At 40.2% G+C, this 15,713-nt stretch overlaps 1 protein-coding gene across 2 annotated transcripts in view; it reads right to left on the bottom strand.

Annotated features, from left to right (window-relative positions):
* The window catches only part of FAM124A (family with sequence similarity 124 member A), a 78,700-nt gene that overhangs the window by 49,127 nt on the left and 13,860 nt on the right, over positions 1-15,713 (bottom strand). The window contains exons 2-3 of one of the 2 annotated variants that reach the window (XM_066237235.1): positions 11,360-11,391; positions 8,585-8,656 (exon numbers count right to left, since the gene is read on the bottom strand). In XM_066237235.1, coding sequence (XP_066093332.1) covers positions 8,585-8,656; positions 11,360-11,391 — 104 coding nt within the window. The remainder of the gene's footprint in view (positions 1-8,584; positions 8,657-11,359; positions 11,392-15,713) is intronic. The other variant, XM_066237236.1, reaches the window with a different exon arrangement.

Below are 15,713 nucleotides of genomic sequence, written 5' to 3'. Positions count from 1 at the left end.
TGCTGTCCTGATGCTGGACTTCCACCAAGCCATCTAAACCTTGGCTACCCCAAGGACTGCAAAGCAGGAGGAGACAAGGTCCCTTCCAGAGCAAGATGTTCCCACATGAGAAATAAAACAAAACACGAAATGGTAGATGTAGTGAATGAACGTCAGAGATAATAACCAGAGCTTCCCGTTCCCACAATTTTCTTATTGTCTGTGGCCCTCCACCTGCAGAGTCTGGGCTGCTTACTGCTTCAGGGAGGATGGGGGCAGATAGGTCCATCAGTCAAGTTTCTGAATGTGTGTATCTTTCAAATCATAGTGGAGGAAACAGTCTTGAAGACTCTCTTGCAAGGTCTGGGTTTGGGAGGCAGAAAAGGTTTTCTGAGCCAAGAAAGGACAACAACCGGGAGCAGAGGGTGCACTCCATGCATCGGAGTTCAGGAGCTGTGCGATGCTGCAAGGGTGGCTCCTCCAACCCGGGGGAGACCGGAGGGACCTACTGACGTCCGGATGCCAGAGAAAGGTCCATGCCTGGACTGCTGTGCTGAACCCTGCAGTGGTGATGGTGAAGTCTCAGAGCAGAGCAGCCCCGGGTCTTCATGTACCGGGGTGAGGAGAGCTGCTCAAGACTCAGATTCACCTCATTTACAAAGAAATGCGGCAGTTCTACCTTTATGCTTGAGCATGTGACCGTGAAAGTTCATACTTACTATGTATAATAGTTCTCATAGTTTTCAATGGAGAGCAGAAAGTGTTATCGTCCGACTGATGGCGACCCCTTAAGCCTGCCATCTCACAGAAAGACTTCCAATTTCTGAGTCCAGGTTACCTGTGATCCCCACACATTTTAGCCAGACTGTGCTCAAGCCTGACATGTTAAATTATGGAATCACAGAGGAAGCCCAATTCTCCCTACAGTAGACAAAGGAGAGACTTCTCACAACTATTCCTGTTACAAAGAAGGAAAAATCAGTCTTCTCAAGCACAAGTTGAACAGCTTACTACCTTTCTGTACCAATAACAACATCAGAAGAGGTCAGGATGAGATAAAAATAAAAGGGGGAGTGAGAGTAGATGGAATATGACTTCCCGCCTAGAAGTAGCATGTTGTACAAAATAGATGTTCAATAAATATGGAGGAAGGAGAGGAGGTTTACAGAGAAGGGAGGAAGGAAGACTGATGGGCTTCTCTTTGCCTTCCCAGGCTGTTCTGAATACTGCACGCTTTAGTGGATATGACTGGCTGTTTGTGCAACGGTCCTCAAACACTTACAGCACGAGACCCCTCGGTGGTTAACGGCAATACTGATGTTGAAGAGAGACAGACATTGTCCGTTGGAGTGGGGAATAGAGCACTGGCGGCTTTGCTGTAGCTGATGCTGCCCCCTGAGGTCAGAGCCAAGTGTAATCGATACCAGCATCCTGATTAAAGCCACAGAGAAGACTTCTGCTCTCGAGCCTCGAAAACCGGAGATTCTCCCTGTTCGTAATCTAGTCTTTAGAGCACTTTTGCCTACTCTTATTCTGTGTGTGTGTATCCATACATCTCCTTTTTTGTTCATAAAAATCACAATTGTTCGGAGACCCTGGCTCTCACCTATGCCAGCAGGAGAATGAAACGATGTCCTTGGAGAATGACCTGGCAACGAGGACCAGAAGCTTTAAAAAGTAAATATGCTACTTATCTCAACAATTCCAAGTGCAGGAATTTATCCGAAGGAAATGATGAAGGATATGTACAAAGATTCAGCACTAAAATATTCCTGGCAATGCTGTTTATAATAGTGAGAAAGTGAATATAACCCACAGGACCAACGATAGGGCACTGGTGAATAAAGTCCGCTACAGAAACACAGTGGGACACTGAGATATTCAAACCACTGCAGCAGTAAGTTTACTGATACATAAAGATGTTCACAACATACTTGGTGAGAAAAATCAAACTTTAAAACTTTATCATGCCATACTTTGGTAATAATATATATCTATTGGAATAGAGATGCTCAGAAAAAAAACTCCCTATAAAGGCAGACATCAAGTGACAATTATTGGTTCTTTCTGGATGGTAGGGTTCTGAGTTTTCCTTTTTGCTAATCTGTATTTTGTGATTTTTCTACAGGGACTATGTATTGTTTGGATAATAATTATTTAAAATTGAGGAAAGCACCAGCCATGTCAGAAGAATGTGCAGTGGCAGCTTCTCACTTTTGTTTCTGGTTTTGGGGGGTCCTGACAGCCCTGGTCGACTGCATCACTTCCGCTTCTCAGGGTGAATGTGGTGTGAGCAGCCTGCCTTCATTCCTTGTTCATATCCTGGATGAAAATCGACACCCTCTATGTAGCTGAAGTCACACAATTAAAACATCTTTGGCCTGACCAGGTGGTGGTGCAGTGGATAGAGCATTGGACTGGGACACGGAGGACCCAGGTTTAAAAACTCAAGGTTACCAGCTTGAGTATAGGCTCACCAGCTTGAGCACAGGGTCGCTCTGGCTTGAGCCCAAGGTCGCTGGCTTGAGCAAGGGGTCACTCGCTCTGCTGTAGCCCCCATGGTCAAGGCACATATGAGAAAGCCATCAATGAGTAACTAAGGAGCTGCAACGAAGAATTGATGCTTCTCATCTCCCTTCCTGTCGGTCTGTCCCTCTCTCTGACTCTCTCTCTCTGTCTCTGTCAAAAAAAGCCAAAACAACAACAAAAAACAAATAAAAAACAACAACAAAAGAACCTTATCTTTGAAGCTAGAAGGCTACACTTATTTTTTTGAAAACAGATGCCAGAGTAGCAAAGCCTCAAAGGGGTTGTCTGTGGTATGCTGTCCTCAGGTTTTGCCTTCCTGATAAGTTATTTTGGTTGTTGCTTTTTTCTTCTCAACCATGAACTAGTCATATTGTCTTGTTTTCCAGGTTGCCATTCAGAGTATTCTGAACAGACAGACCTAAACCACTAAGGAATAGTCTACGTGCACTCACACAGTTTTCAGTAGCTTTATTCGTCTCAGAGGTTTCGTTTGCTACTTCCATGATCTTACAGCTAAGGCTGACACTGCTTCTCTGCAAAGCCCTCAACAAACAAACAAACACACCTCTCACTTGCCTGATAAACGACAAATTCCATGTTTTAAAATAAACCTCTCTCGGAGGACAAACACAATTTTTTTCTTTTAAATTATCAGTAAAATAACTTAAACATTTATCAAATAAAAAAGTCTCTCTTCTAGATGTTATCCAAATCCTATAACTTACAAATTATACCATTAAAGATTAAACTCTAAAAGTAAGAGGGATGATTTAAGAGCAACATTACTCTTTAAAACTGGAGCACAAGCACTCACCTGCCTTCGGAGGTCCTGGGCAGGGTCAGGATCCTGCCTTTCTAGAGAGAGAGAGAGAGAGAGAGAGAGAAGGGGGGAGGAGCAGGAAGCATCAACTCCCATATGTGCCTTGACCAGGCAAGCCCAGGGTTTCGAACCGGCGACCTCAGTGTTCCAGGTCGATGCTTTAGGATCCTGCCTTTCTAACAAGCTGCAGGGTGATGCCCATGCAATGCTCCCTAGACCGTACTCTGAGTAGCAAGTTCTCCAGTTTGGTGACTTAATGTGCTCTGCCTGGCCGAGAGTGCCTTCTCTGGGCAGGCAACAAAATGCGGAGTGAGCAGATACCCCAACTTGTACCAGCTAGCATTCTGTGGTTCTCAGACTGTGACTCACCCTTCCCCCCAAGTGGTTGCAAGACCCAGACCTACCTAAAATGACACACCCAGGACTTTTTCCTAGTGTCACCTATGAGCTACATGCTAAATGGCTCCAAAACTAATAGGAAGGTCCAGGAACATAAGTCTCAAACCTGAAGCCATACTTGCCACAGAAAGCTTCAATGCTTAGTGTCATGGGAAGAGAAACTAGAAGCAGGATCCTCTCTACATAGTCAGGGCAAGCTAAAGTGAGGCCAGAAGAAGGGAAGAAGCCTTAAGGCTTCTTTCTCTCACAGCTACAAGAGCAGCAACTCTAGGTATACCAGATGCCCCATGCCAGAGGGTGGGAAAGACACTTCCGAGTACAAGCTTCAATCTTACAGTCACTTTGGAAGACAGACCCACAAAAGAGGACAGATTGGACAAGGAAATCAAATTTATCTGTCCACATGCACAACATCTTAGTGGTTTGTGATTGGTCTTTGCAGCTATGGCCACATGTCAAGAAGGTCCGTGTTAGTGACATCATCATCCAACACAGGCCACTCATAAAGAGCCTGTCTGGGGTCATCCCAGTTGTGCCACAGCTCACCCCGAATCTCCTTTGAGAACAGTTCTGTGTGTGAACATGACTTTGTGCCACAATACAGTCTTAAACATAATAAAAATGGAAATAATTCTTATTTGGGGTTCATTTCCTGGAAGTTGCATACTCAAGTGCTCCTGGCTCAAGCGGTGGGATGAAAATTTGAAATCTTAATTTTCCTTCACTTGGAAATAAGTATACCATTTCCCTGATGCTTTGAATTGCTTTATGCTCACTGTTGGGTTTACAACGGTGTATCAAACAATATTGCTAGTATTACTAATAAGCCTTTTGAAAACCAAGGCCATAAAAAAGTAAGTGAAAGTAGTGATGTACCTGCACTGAGATACTTGAGTATTTGCCTCGTCTGTCCCTAAAGATCATATTCCTATCCATAACTGACTTTGTCTAGAAGGTTATATTCTAATTTGCCACCTACATACTGATCACAAAATTAAGCATGCTCAATGGCTAAAATTGCTTCTCTCGCTCTGGCTACTGGAGATAGAAAATTTGCCTTCCTGTTTCTTCTTAGCTTTCTTTTTCTTGCTTCTTGCTCTGTCCTTCCAGTGACTTGGGTGGCTTCCTCGTTTCCTGCCTGCATTCTCCCTGAGGGCCCCGAGCTTCCACAGCCGTAAGTCCAGTGGGTTCTGTGCCCTCCACTTCCTTGGGGCCTGTGACCTGCCCTTGAGGGCACCCAGAGCCGGCCCAGCTAGTGCTGAAGGGCAAATGTACAAAACTGCAAAGCATTCCTGCTGTCACGGCAGTTCATAAGGGTCAGGTACAGTTGATGACTATACCTGAGTTTTGAGAAGGAAAAGTATAGGGCACAAATTAGGAGGACAAATAGGGGAATAGTCTTAACTAGAGAGAACTAGTTCAGTCTTTGACCACTTTCTACTGACATTATCCTGGGGCAGGGCAGGAGATCCTCAGGAAATGTTACACTTCCCTAAAAATACCATTTTAAAGCTCCTAACATCCTCTAAGAGTAGTTCTTGAAGTATGATCATAATCTTTAATGGAACACAAATAGCCAATCATACTTGATGGAAGTTTCATTAGCATGATGTGGCATGGCTGACCTCCCATCCCCCAACATAATTATTGTTTTTCTTTTATCCTATATATAAAACTTCCCCTTTTTAATCTAAGAATGCAAATTGTACATAGTGGCTTGATGATCTTCTTGCCATGATTCTGGACAAACAAACTAAAACTCTGAGTTTAAATTAAATTTGTCTTTCTTGGGAAGTATGATTTATTGAGATCTCCCGAGAGTTAACAGTGTGTTTAGCTTTGCAAAAAGCATAAAGGAGAAGCCTGTCTGCCCCATGAATCTGAAAAGGCAAATGGACCAGTTACAGCTAGAAAGAATTTACCCACACAAAACAAAATCATCCATTAAAGCAGGGGTCCCCAAACTATGGCCCGCGGGCCGCATGCGGCCCCCTGAGGCCATTTATCCTGCCCCCTCCGCACTTCCAGAAGGGGCACCTCTTTCATTGGTGGTCAGTGAGAGGAGCATAGTTCCCATTGAAATACTGGTCAATTTGTTGATTTAAATTTACTTGTTCTTTATTTTAAATATTGTATTTGTTCCCGTTTTTTTTTTACTTTAAAATAAGATATGTGCAGTGTGCATAGGGATTTGTTCATAGTTTTTTTATAGTCTGGCCCTTTAATGGTTTGAGGGACAGTGAACTGGACCCCTGTGTAAAAAGTTTGGGGACCCCTGCATTAAAGAAACCCCCTTGGCCACTTCCTCTACTCCCCAGTTGAAAGTGAAATCTGGAATATTCAGTGGACATGCAATTCCATGACCCATAAGGTTGAGAAAAAACAGGATGCCCAGCTATCCATGTGTCGTCCCCAGCCTTGTACCTTATCTATTCTCCCCAGGGAGGGGGATTGAAAAGCAGTGACTGCCACTTCACCACAGTGTCTCTATTGCCACTGACTTACAGGCAGCTCACAGTTACAGAAGCTCAGGTTGAGTCTGAACAGCCTTTGTGTCAAGATGACTGATATGGGCCACTGGAGAGAGTATGCATCCTCCAGACTCTATTCAGGGACAAAGGGGAAAAGTAGAGACTCCTTCATTCTTTTTTTTTTTTTTTTTTTTTAATAAATTTTTATTAATGGTAATGGGATGACATTAATAAATCAGGGTACATATATTCAAAGAAAACATGTCTAGGTTATTTTGTCATCAAATTATGTTGCAAACCCCTCGCCCAAAGTCAGATTGTCCTCCGTCACCCTCTATCTAGTTCTCTGTGCCCCTCCCCCTCCCCCTAACTCTCTCCCTCCCTCCCTCCCATGTCCTCCCTCCCCCCCCCACCCTTGGTAACCACCACACTCTTGTCCATGTCTCTTAGTCTCATTTTTATGTTCCACCAATGTATGGAATCATGTAGTTCTTGTTTTTTTCTGATTTGCTTATTTCACTCCTTATAATGTTATCAAGATCCCACCATTTTGCTGTAAATGATCTGATGTCATCATTTCTTATGGCTGAGTAGTATTCCATAGTGTATATGTGCCACATCTTCTTTATCCAGTCTTCTATTGAAGGGCTTTTTGGTTGTTTCCATGTCTTGGCCACTGTGAACAGTGCTGCAATGAACATGGGGCTACATGTGTCTTCACGTATCAATGTTTCTGAGGTTTTGGGGTATATACCCAGTAGAGGGATTGCTGGGTCATAAGGTAGTTCTATTTGCAGTTTTTTGAGGAACCACCATACTTTCCTCCATAATGGTTGTACTACTTTACAGTCCCACCAACAGTGAATGAGGGTTCCCTTTTCTCCACAGCCTCTCCAACATTTGCTATTACCCGTCTTGTTGATAATAGCTAATCTAACAGGAGTGAGGTGGTATCTCATTGTAGTTTTGATTTGCATTTCTCTAATAACTAATGAAGCTGAGCATCTTTTCATATATCTGTTGGCCATTTGTATCTCTTCCTGGGAGAAGTGTCTGTTCATGTCCTCTTCCCATTTTTTTTATTGGATTGTTTGTTTGTTTGTTGTTGAGTTTTATGAGTTCTTTGTAAATTTTGGATATTAGGCCCTTATCTGAGCTGTCGTTTGAAAATATCAGTTCCCATATAGTTGGCTGTCTGTTTATTTTGATATCAGTTTCTCTTGCTGAGCAAAAACTTTTAATTCTGATGTAGTCCCATTCATTTATCTTTGCCTTCACTTCTCTTGCCATTGGGAGACTCCTTCATTCTTGATGCCTTCCTTCCACTCCTTTCTTTACTTCCTTCTCTCCTCTCATTAGAGGAGTTTCTAAGACATTTATATCTTAGTGTCCCAGAGCTTCTGAAAAGGTCCTTAGAGCCATCCAGCCTTGTTCCACAGAGGAGAAAACAGATGCCCAGAGAAGGTGATTGACTTGTCCGAGAGAGCAGTGCTCACTCAGGGTGGGACCAGGACTGAAACACACCTCAGTCCCACACCACCGCTCTTGTACTTTGTCTTGGTGACGACCTCTCTCCTTTTCCCATCGGGGCAGGGAGCGTGAGGAGGCAGCCCCCGCATTCTGAGGAAAAAGATGACTAAAGAGAGCAACTACTGCTCTTGGAGGAAGCTTTTCTGACAATTTAGTGAGGATGAGAACCCAGTGTGGACAGAGACTCTACCCCTAGCTCTCCCCAAGAAAGCATTTATGTATTTGTGAACTCAGGAACAAATGGGCAAAGGAACTCTACGTGACTGACGAATAAGAAGCACTCATAGAAAAACCCATTTTTTAACAGTGAGTGGTTAGAATCAATGCTGAAATCCCAATCAGGAATCAGAAATCATTCAGAAAGGAGCCACTGAGTGGAGAGGGGCTGACTGACCAGTGGAATGACAATGAGGTGCAGGAGCTACTCCCAGGACCTGTAGGTGGAAACTGGGATGGCCAGCTCTCTGGGCTCTGTGATCCACCAAGGGCACAGGTGCCAAGTCAGCTATGAAGGGAGAGTGACCCTGGAATTCAGTCATTCAGTATATTAACCTTCTTTCTACTCAGTCCTCCAAGTGTGATTATATACTTTGTGGAGAAATGCTATGTTTTAAGTCTGCATGGACAATATTTTTATTATTCTAGTGCTATTGAACTTATGTTTTAAAGGACAGATTTAAGACTCTAGACTTAATAAAAAATTTCTTTTCAAAAAGGGTCCACTCTGTTATCTTCCACTGACTGCTTAAGGGGCCTTCTCCTGAGTATGAGTATGGCCAGGATTTGGCTAGGAGGAAATGCAGGCCAGGCAACATACTGGGCAAAGACAGCCAGGGACCCACCTGTATCCACTCACCTCTACTTCCTGCCCAGAAAAAGGATGTGATGGCTATGCTAGAGGCAGCCATTTTGTGACTCTGAGGCAACCCTGAGGATGGAAGCCAAAAGTCAAGGACAGTGTAGCAAAATGATTGAAGGAGTTTCTATACAACACATGCACTACCTCTTGAACTTTTTTTAATGTTAAAATAAAACAGACTCCTACTTGTTAATGTTTTTCATTTTTACCCTTATTACAGTGGTCCTTCGTCTATTATGGGGGTTAGGTTTCAGAATCCTCCCCCCATGATAGGGAAAAATCTGCAAGTTAGCGACCTTATATTTATTTTATTATTTATATATATTTTAAGGATTTATAAACCCTCCCTACACTCTTATAAACCTTTCTAACACTGTTATTAACCTTTCCCACACTCTCATAAACACTTCCTATGTTCTTAAACACTTTCTACACACTTAAACCTACATAATTTTAACAATATATAATTCCATATGGGTACTCACCAGTGAATATACTACAACTTGAATGATGAAGATGATTTCAATATTTTAGGCTAGAAAATGCTTATTTTACTTCAAAAATAGTCAAAATAATAAATATATAAAAATATCTATATACCACAAAATCCCATGAAATAGCAAAGAATCCATGATACAAAATTAGATATATACAATTTAAAAATCTGCAATAGTGAGACTGCAAAAAGTGAACTGCAATATGGTGAGGAACAACTGTATTTGTAGCCAAATACATTTCCTAACTGAAATATGAAACACATATAAATACACATCCTCATGTGCCAAGAGGCCCCAACACTGAAGACTGGAACAGAAATCACCAAATATTTAAAGAGAAAAGAAAGCAATAAAAGGCTATTGATCCTAGTTGCACTAGGAGAAATTCCAATCCAGAGATTGCAATTAAAATGATGGAGAAGAAATCCCAAACCTAATTAACTGTTTTCCTGACAAGAGAGGTGCTTTGCTGTGTCCCAGAGGACTGATCTGAGAGCTGCAGATTGACCAAAGGCTTTGGGCAAGTGTTTTATACAAAAATCATTCTTTATAAAGCACATTTAGCCTCTAGGAAGAACTGAGTGGAATGAATATGGCGGCACAGAGAGAGAATTCAAGAGAACATTCTCTGATTTTAGGAATGCAAGAGCTTCAGGAAGTAAGTGCAAATCACTGGAGCATTATTCTCATTATTACTAATGGTTCTTAATAACTAAGGGGCAATATTGAGTCTCCAGGTAGCTGAAATAATCAGGAATTTCACCTGTAGTTATACTAATAACTAAATATAATTTGACACTAAATTACAATTTCAGATATGCAGCTTTCTGTACAGTCTCTTATTGCAAAGGAAAGCTAAGCCAGAACATCAATAAACAAATAACCCAATTAAGTGTCTTTCCAATTGGGAACTCTTTAGAATGGAGAGTTTAACAGGATAGTGGGATAGTAAATACTGAATGGTTTTGTCTTGATGCAGAAAATCAGGGCTTTATCATAAGACCTTTTTTCTGTTATTTTAAAATAAGTGTTTAATCAGTCTGAATGACTTTGATCATTTACACAATGATCTTAATCACTGTAAACTGAGATATAAGGTGTAATTCTCCATTAATAGTTTCACACTTGTAATTTAATATTTAATATAGAGGCACCTTTTTTTCTATGCTCAGAGTATGTTTATAAACAGTCCCAATCATTTTTTAAACCATAACTACCAATACTATCTGAAGAAATTTGCCTAACAGATGAGTTAGGGCCACCCCATGGATCCAATTACTGTGCTCTGAGCTATTAGCCTTCAGGCAGTAGGTATTTGAAAAATATTTGTTGAGTGAATATTCTTCAGAGAATGTGTTTTAGAAGCATTCATGCTAATAAAGCCTGAGCTAGTTTCTCCAGGCTGAATTTCCATAGGGAAATTAGTGGCATATCTAGTCCTGCAATCAAGACACAATCAGAGACCTGACCTGTGGTGGCGCAGTGGATAAAGCGTCGACCTGGAATGCTGAGGTTACCGGTTCAAAACCCTGGGCTTGCCTGGTCAAGGCACATATGAAAGTTGATGCTTCCTGCTCCTCCCTCCCCCTTCTCTCTCTCTCTCTATTTCTCTCTCTCTCTCTCATTCTCTCTCCTCTCTAAAAATTAATAAAAGTTAAAAAAAATTAAAAAAGACACAATCAGGCCCTGGCCGCTTGGCTCAGTGGTAGAGCGTCGGCCTGGCGTGCAGGAGTCCTGGGTTCGATTCCCGGCCAGGGCACACAGGAGAAGTGCCCATCTGCTTCTCCACCCCTCCCCCTCTCCTTCCTCTCTGTCTCTCTCTTCCCCTCCCACAGCCAGGGCTCCATTGGAGCAAAGTTGGCCCGGCCGCTGAGGATGGCTCCATGGCCTCTGCCTCAGGTGCTAGAATGGCTCTGATTGCGGCATGGCAACGCCCCAAGATGGGCAGAGCATCGCCCCCTGGTGGGCATGCTGGGTGGATCCCGGTCGGGCACATGCAGGAGTCTGTCTGACTGCCTCCCCCGTTTCCAACTTCGGAAAAATACAAAAAAAAAAAAAAAAAAAAAAAAAAGACACAATCAAATTCTCCAGGAAGAGCCTTCACTTTTTCCACTTTGAGTTAGAGGGTGTGTCTTACATTCTTTGGCAAGGATGCCTTTTGTGAGTCTTACTATTAAATCTGGGTCACATTGATGGCCTTTTCTACATGCATAGATGGAACTGACCCCTGGGGGACTCTGAAGACAATGCTGAAGGACATTTAAACCATACTTACTGCTGGTGGAGGACATGTGGCTGTAGTCAGACCTGAAACACAAAACCTTAGTATTAGTAGAATTAAACACTTTTTTCTTTACCCAAATAATTTCTCCAAGCTAGAATTTTAAAGTCAGTAAAAAGTAACATTTATCTGGCAGAGAAATTAAAGACTATACCATTGAGCATTGCTTGTACAAAATAAAGTTATTTCTGAATCTGAAAGCAAAACTTTAAAGGCACTTTAGAAATCAGGGGAACCTTGGGTTCTGGTCAAAATGATGGAGTAGGTGGATGCCACACTCACCTCCTCCCATTACCACATCAAAATGACAAGCAAATTATAGAAAAATCAATCTGGATAACTGTCTGAAGAATAGCTGAACAGAAATTCTATAACTAAGGCTATAAAGAAAATACATAGAAACTGGTAGGAAGAGTGGAGATGTGAAATGTACCCATCAATAATCACTTTAAAGGTACATAACTTACATGCTTCAATCAAAAGATACTGGGTAGCACAATGAATAAATAAACAAGACCCTTATACATGCTCTCTATAAGAGACTCACCCCAGAATGAAAGATATACAGAGACTAAAAGTAAAGATATAAAAAAAGATATTTCATGCAAATGGAAACTAAGAAAAAGCTAGGGTAACAAGACTTAATTCAGATAATACACTTAAAACGAAAGGCTATAATAAGGACTTAAAAGGACATTACATAATGATAAAAGATCACTCCAACAAGAGGATATAACTCTTGTAAATATTTGCACACCCAATGTAGAAGTACATAAATGTACAAAGCAAATAATGGCAAATAAAAAGGGAAAGACTGACAGTAACACAGTCATAACAGGGGGTTTTAACACCCCATTAACATCAATGGATAGATTTTCAAGAACAGATTAAAAAAAACAAAAACAAAAAAACCCCCAGTGGCCTTAAATGACAGACTAGACCAGATGGATTTATTTAATATTTTCTGAACATTTCAGCCCAAATCAGCAGAATATACATTCTTTTCAAGTGCATGTGGAACATTTTCCAGGGTAGACCAGATGTTAAGTCACAAAACAAGTCTTAGAAATTTAAAAAGACTGAAATAATACCAAGCATCTTTTCTAATCACAATAGTATGAGACCAGAAATCAATTATAAGAAGAAAATGAAAGACTACACCAACACATGGAGGCTCAATAACATCATACTAAACAATGAATGAGTTAACAATGAGATCAAGAAAGAAATCAAAAGATACCTTGAAACCAATGAAAATGAAAACAAAATAATCCCAAATCTATGGGACACAGCAAAAGCAATACTAAGATGGAAATTCACAGGATTAGAGGCTACTTCAAAAAATCAAGAAAATCTAAATAAATACTCTAATCCTTACACCTAAAGGAACTAGAAAAACAAACAAACAAACAAAAAACCCACTCAAAGTGAGTTGAAGAAAGAAGATAAAGTTCAGAGTGGTAATAAACAAAATATAGTCTAAAAAATACAAAAGATCAATGAAACCAAGAACTGGTTCTTTGAAAATATAACCAAAAATTGATAAACCTTTAACCACACTCATCAGGAAAAATAATAAGAGAATTTAAATAAATATATTCAGAAATTAAAAATGGGAAAGGACAATGGATACTCAAAAAATACAAAAAAATGAAAAGAAAAGAATATAAACAATTATATGCCAACAAATTGGACAATCTGTATAAAAATGTATGAATTCCTAGAAACATATTGTACATTTTTCTAAGACTGAATCAAGAAGAAACAGAAAATCTGAACAGACCAATTACTACCAAATAAATCAAGTGAGTAATAAAATAAACCTCCCAATCAACAAAAGTCCTAGACTGAATGGCTTCACAGGTGAATTTTACCAAACATTCAAAGAAAAGTTAATACTTCTCCTCAAACTATTTAAAAAATTCAAGACAAGGGAAGGTTCCCAAGTTCATTTTAGAAGGTCAACATTACTCTGATTCCAAAATAAGATAAAAACAGTATAAAGAAAGAGAATTAAAGGCCAATATCCCTGATGAACATAGATGTTAAAATCCTCAACAAAATATTAGAAAACTGGATCCAGTAATACATAAAAAGATCATACATTGCAATCAAGTGGGATTTATTCCTGATTGAAAGATGGTTCAATATTAGCAAATTAATTATGTGATACACCACAGAAACAAAATGAAGAATAAAAATCATATAATCTTATCAATAGATGAAGGGAAAGCATTTAAAAAATGCAGCACCCATTTTTGATTTAAAAAAAAACCCAACAAACCGCTCAGCAAAGTGAGACTAGAGGGAATACAACTCAGTATAATAAAGGCCATATGTGCAAACCCACAGCTTACATCATTCTCAACTGTGAAAAGCTAAAATTGTTTTCTTTAACATCAGGAACAACACAGGATGTCCACTTTTACCACTTTTATTCAACATAGTATTGGAAGTCCTAGCCACAGCAATCAGACCAGAAGAAGAAATAAAAGGTATCCAAATTAGAAAAGAAAAAGTAAAACTGTCATTATTTGCAGATAACAGGATACTGGATATATAGAGAACCCTAAAGATTCCACCAAAAAAACCTCTCAGAACTGATAAATGAATTTAGTAAAGTGGTAGGATTCAAAATTAATATTCAGAAATTGGTTGCATTTTCATATACAATAATGAACTATTAGAAAGAGAAACTAAGAAAACAATCCTATTTACAAATATATAAAAAAATACCTAGAAATAAATTTAACCAAGGAGGTGAAAGAACTGTACTGAGAAAATTATAAGACATAGAAGAGATACATTGAAAAAGACACGGATAGGAAGAATTAACATGGTTAAGATGCCCGTAAAAGGAATCTATAGATACAATGCAATCCCTATCAAAATACCAATAGCATTTTTTTCACAGAACTAGAACAAATAATTCTAAAATTTATATGGAACCAGAAAAACTCTAATTATCCACAACAATAGTAAGAAAATAAACAACAACAAAGTCTAAGGTATCATGCTACTTAATACCAAACTATACTACAAGGCCATAGTAATCAAAACAGCACAGTACTAGCATAAAAACTGACAAGTACATCAATGGAACAGAATAGAATGTCCAGAAATAAACCCACGGCTATATGACCAATTATTATATGACAAAGGGGGCAATAGCATACAATGGGGTAAAGACAGTCTATTCAATAAGTAGTGCTGGGGAAATTGGACAGAAACATGCAAAAAAAAATGAAACTAGACCACCTTCTTACCCCATATACTATGAACAGGAATAAGTTAAAAATTGACTAAAGATTTAAATATAAGACTTAAAACCACAAAAATCCTAGAAGAAAATAAAGGTAGTAAACTCTCTGACATTTCCTTTACCAATATTTATTCTGATATATCTCCTTGTGTAAGGGAAACAAAAAAATAAAAATAAACAAATGGGACTACATCACACTGAAAAGCTTTTGCTCAGCCAAGAAAACTATCAACAAAATGAAAAGACAATTTACTGAAAGAAGAAGATATTCACCTATAATACATTTCATAAGAGGGTAATATCCAAAATTTATAAAGAACTCATACAACTCAACACCCACACAAAACAAATAATTCAATTAAAAAATAGGCAGAGGAGCTGCATAGACACTTCTCCTAAGAGGACATACAGATGGCCAATTGACATATAAAAAATACTCAACTAATTAACAGAGAAATGCAAATTTAAACCACAACAAGGCATCATCTCACATCTGCCAAAATGACTATCATTAATAAATCAACAGGCCCTGGCCGGTTGGCTCAGCGGTTGAGCGTCGGCCTAGCGTGCGGAGGACCCGGGTTCGATTCCCAGCCAGGGCACACAGGAGAAGCGCACATTTGCTTCTCCACCCTTCCGCCGCGCCTTCCTCTCTGTCTCTCTCTTCCCCTCCCGCAGCCGAGGCTCCATTGGAGCAAGGATGGCCCGGGCGCTGGGGATGGCTCTGTGGCCTCTGCCCCAGGCGCTAGAGTGGCTCTGGTCGCAACATGGCGACGCCCAGGATGGGCAGAGCATCGCCCCCTGGTGGGTAGAGCCTCGCCCCTGGTGGGCGTGCCGGGTGAATCCCGGTCGGGCGCATGCGGGAGTCTGTCTGACTGTCTCTCTCTGTTTCCAGCTTCAGAAAAATGAAAAAAAAATTTGAAAAAAATAAAATAAAAAAAAATAAATCAACAAACAAGTGCTGGTGAGGATACGGAGAAAAAGGAACCCTCGTGCACTGTTGGCACGATAGCAAATTGGTGCAGTCACTACGAAAAATAGCATGGAGGCTTCTCAAAAAATTAAAAATAGAACTACCTTTTCCCC

This window comes from Saccopteryx bilineata, chromosome 6, assembly GCF_036850765.1.
Source record: "Saccopteryx bilineata isolate mSacBil1 chromosome 6, mSacBil1_pri_phased_curated, whole genome shotgun sequence".
NCBI lineage: Eukaryota > Metazoa > Chordata > Mammalia > Chiroptera > Emballonuridae > Saccopteryx > Saccopteryx bilineata.
Note: the sequence above shows the minus strand (reverse complement) of the source record. Positions and strands in the feature narration are given on the sequence as shown.